The sequence below is a fragment of the Sinocyclocheilus grahami genome, unplaced genomic scaffold, assembly GCF_001515645.1.
Source record: "Sinocyclocheilus grahami isolate Dianchi unplaced genomic scaffold, SAMN03320097.WGS_v1.1 scaffold1051.1, whole genome shotgun sequence".
NCBI classification, from domain to species: Eukaryota; Metazoa; Chordata; class Actinopteri; order Cypriniformes; family Cyprinidae; genus Sinocyclocheilus; species Sinocyclocheilus grahami.
The window spans coordinates 271,442-274,397 of NW_015506230.1; the positions used below are offsets into that span (position 1 = coordinate 271,442).

The 2,956-nt window shown below is 37.0% G+C and overlaps 1 protein-coding gene across 1 annotated transcript in view; it reads right to left on the reverse strand.

Moving 5' to 3' along the window:
* Nucleotides 1-2,008: 2,008 nt before the first annotated feature.
* LOC107566144 (barttin-like) overlaps nt 2,009-2,956 on the reverse strand; it is a 10,177-nt gene continuing 9,229 nt past the window's right edge. The window contains exon 3 of the mRNA XM_016251517.1: nt 2,009-2,331. Within this exon, the coding sequence (XP_016107003.1) occupies nt 2,064-2,331 (268 nt within the window). The 3' untranslated portion in view covers nt 2,009-2,063. The remainder of the gene's footprint in view (nt 2,332-2,956) is intronic.

The window sequence follows — 2,956 nt, forward strand, 5'->3', positions numbered from 1 at the left end:
TGTGTGTGTGTGTGTGTGTGTGTGTGTGTGTGTACTGGTTTATATATCCTGGTGGGGACTTAAACCTGACTACACACAGACTCATGGGGACTCGTGTCACGGTGGGGACCTAAATCCCCACGGGTACAAAAGCTTATAAATCATACAGAATTAAGTTTTTTGAAAATCTAAAAATGCAGAAAGTTTCCTGTGAGGGGTAGGTTTAGGGGTAGGGTTGGTGTAGGGCAATAGAATATAGGGTCTGTACAGTAGAAAAACCATTACGCCTATGGAGAGTCCCCACAAGGATAGCTGCCCAGACTGTGTGTGTGTGTGTGTGTTTGTGTGTGTGTCAGGTTTTGCATATTGTAGGAATCAAATTACCCCAGAAAAGGAAAGGAACCTACAATGCAATGCAAGCCATTGGTCCAAACAGTTTAAAAGGATAGTTTGCACAAAAATGAAAATTCTGTCATCATTTATTCAGCCTTATGTTGTTCCAAAACTGTACGATTTTCTTCTGTGGATCATATAAACATGGGTAAATGATTTTAATTTATTTATTTATTTTTTTGGGTGGCCTGTCCCATTCATAAAAATATGCCTGAATGAGCTTGTAAAAATGCAGAAAGCTTTGTGAGGTTCATGTTTAGGGTTAGAGGACAGAAAATACCATTAGCTCAGTATAAAAGCAGAAGTCGATGGATATGGCATTTAATTTGTGCCAAAAAACTATCAACCACATATCTATGTCTACTGTTATTGTCTGTTGTCTTCCCTGTCATGTGTTCAGCTTTCTATCATGTGTTCAGCATTTTATGCTTTATGAGTTACTGCTCTCAGTGAATGTTCTGCAGACCATTTTGCAGATATCCAGGTAAACAAACAGCACCTATAAATATGTTCAATGATGAGTTTTCTCAAACTTTTAGATGCATTTATATTTCTAAACGTGAGCGAATCTACAGTATAGTCCTTTTATCTTCGTCCTTTGTCATAATATTCAGAGTTTTAGAAAGATTTTGAAAGCTCATTAGTGGAAAAAAATCTAATTGTGTTTGTTTACCTGGATAACTCTAAAATGCAATGCAAGGTGTTCACTGAGAGCAGTAACTTATAGCATAAAACAAAGCTGAACACATGACAGGGAGGACGACATAAGCAGATAACACAAATGAAACCGCAGATAACACAAATGAAACAACAGCAATAACCGTAGTCATAAACAAATGTATTGTACAAAGCAGTCTACACTTTTTGGCACAAATGGAACACCATTTTTGGAAACAGTCTTCTATGAAGGACAGAACAAGCTTGGCAAGGAGGATGACGGAACAAGAGGACATACATTTATAGATGTTGATGAGTATGTTCTTTGTTAATCTTAACACATAGGCACTGACTGAAGACATGGACAAATGTATAGCACAAAGCAGTTGACTCCATTTTGGCACTAATGGAGCCTCATAAATGGAAAGTCCCCACCATGACAGGAAAATCTAGCATGTGTGAGTACTTATATTTTGTGGCCGAGATGATTCACTGTTCAGTATTGCAACATGCATTTTTTACATGACTTAAAAATATCTAGAACTGGCTCAACAATTATCACTTTTACACATTAAAGTAATACAATTTCAAATACTACATTTAAGTCATCTAAAACATATAAATTATTGAGCTGTCTCAAATGTAAAGGATCTCCTTTGAAGGAGCATCACAGACAAATATAAAAACTTCACACCAGGCAGTTCCTCTTTCAGTGTCCTTTGGTCTTCATGGTGTCATGAGTCAAGGTCACAAGTATTTCATCACCTAATGTTTAAACTTTTCCCAGCCTTATTTCCCTGAGAGTGGAACGATTCTATTATCATATGCTTTTGACAAAGTCATGGCCAGACCTTGTGACATAAACATACTTAACAGCCTAATGTAAAATGTGATTACATAAATTACATGCATAAATATTTTGTTATTGTACAAGTTATTAAAAAAAACTAAAACAGTATGACTACATGGGTGTCTGGCTAATCTTGTTTTAAGTCATATGTAGATGATGATTTGGACATTAGGAGCAGCAGGAACTATTCACTCTCCAGCTCAGATGTGTAGTAACATGAGTCCTCCACTTTCCCATAGTACATCTCTCTGTTGGGGTCTGGTCGTGGAGTTCTTCTGTCTGTCAGAGGAGTGCTGGAGCAGGCCAGAACACTGGGAGAGCTTCGACATGTGTGGAGGACTATGACACACTCCCTGTGTTTGTTCTCTGTGTGGAGTTTTGGATCTGTCGATATTTCTACTTCTTCATCATCACAGAAGCCAGCCAAAGGAGCTGTTATTGGTTTCGTTGGACTGTGACAGGAACATAAATGTAAGTTTTATGCTACAGTATTTCAATGTGCATATATACAGTATACTAATTGTAAACGTTTTACACATTAAAGGGATAAAAATGAACCCAGAAATTAAAGTTCTCTCATCATTTACTCACTCTCATGATAGCTATCCAACCTGGTTTCACGAGTACATGCATGATGTAAATGTCAGCACACGACAACACGCTTACAAGTTTCACAACATGCTGATATTTAAGTCAAGTGAATGCACGTATGTTTTAAAAAGTTTAAATTATTATTTGGGGTTGTATGGGTTACCAGTGTGTTCGTTTTGCATGTTTTTTTCGTTGTAAATAATGTTCAATTTCTGGCTGAACGTTTCACTTAAGACCTCGATTTATCGCCAAGAGCTTATTTTATGTTGCCTGCTTTTTTTTGGGGGGGGGGGGGGATATTTAAGTCAAGTGAATGCACGTATGTTTTAAAAAGTTTAAATTATTATTTGGGGTTGTATGGGTTACCAGTGTGTTCGTTTTGCATGTTTTTTTCGTTGTAAATAATGTTCAATTTCTGGCTGAACGTTTCACTTAAGACCTCGATTTATCGCCAAGAGCTTATTTTATGTTGCCTGCTTTTTTTTG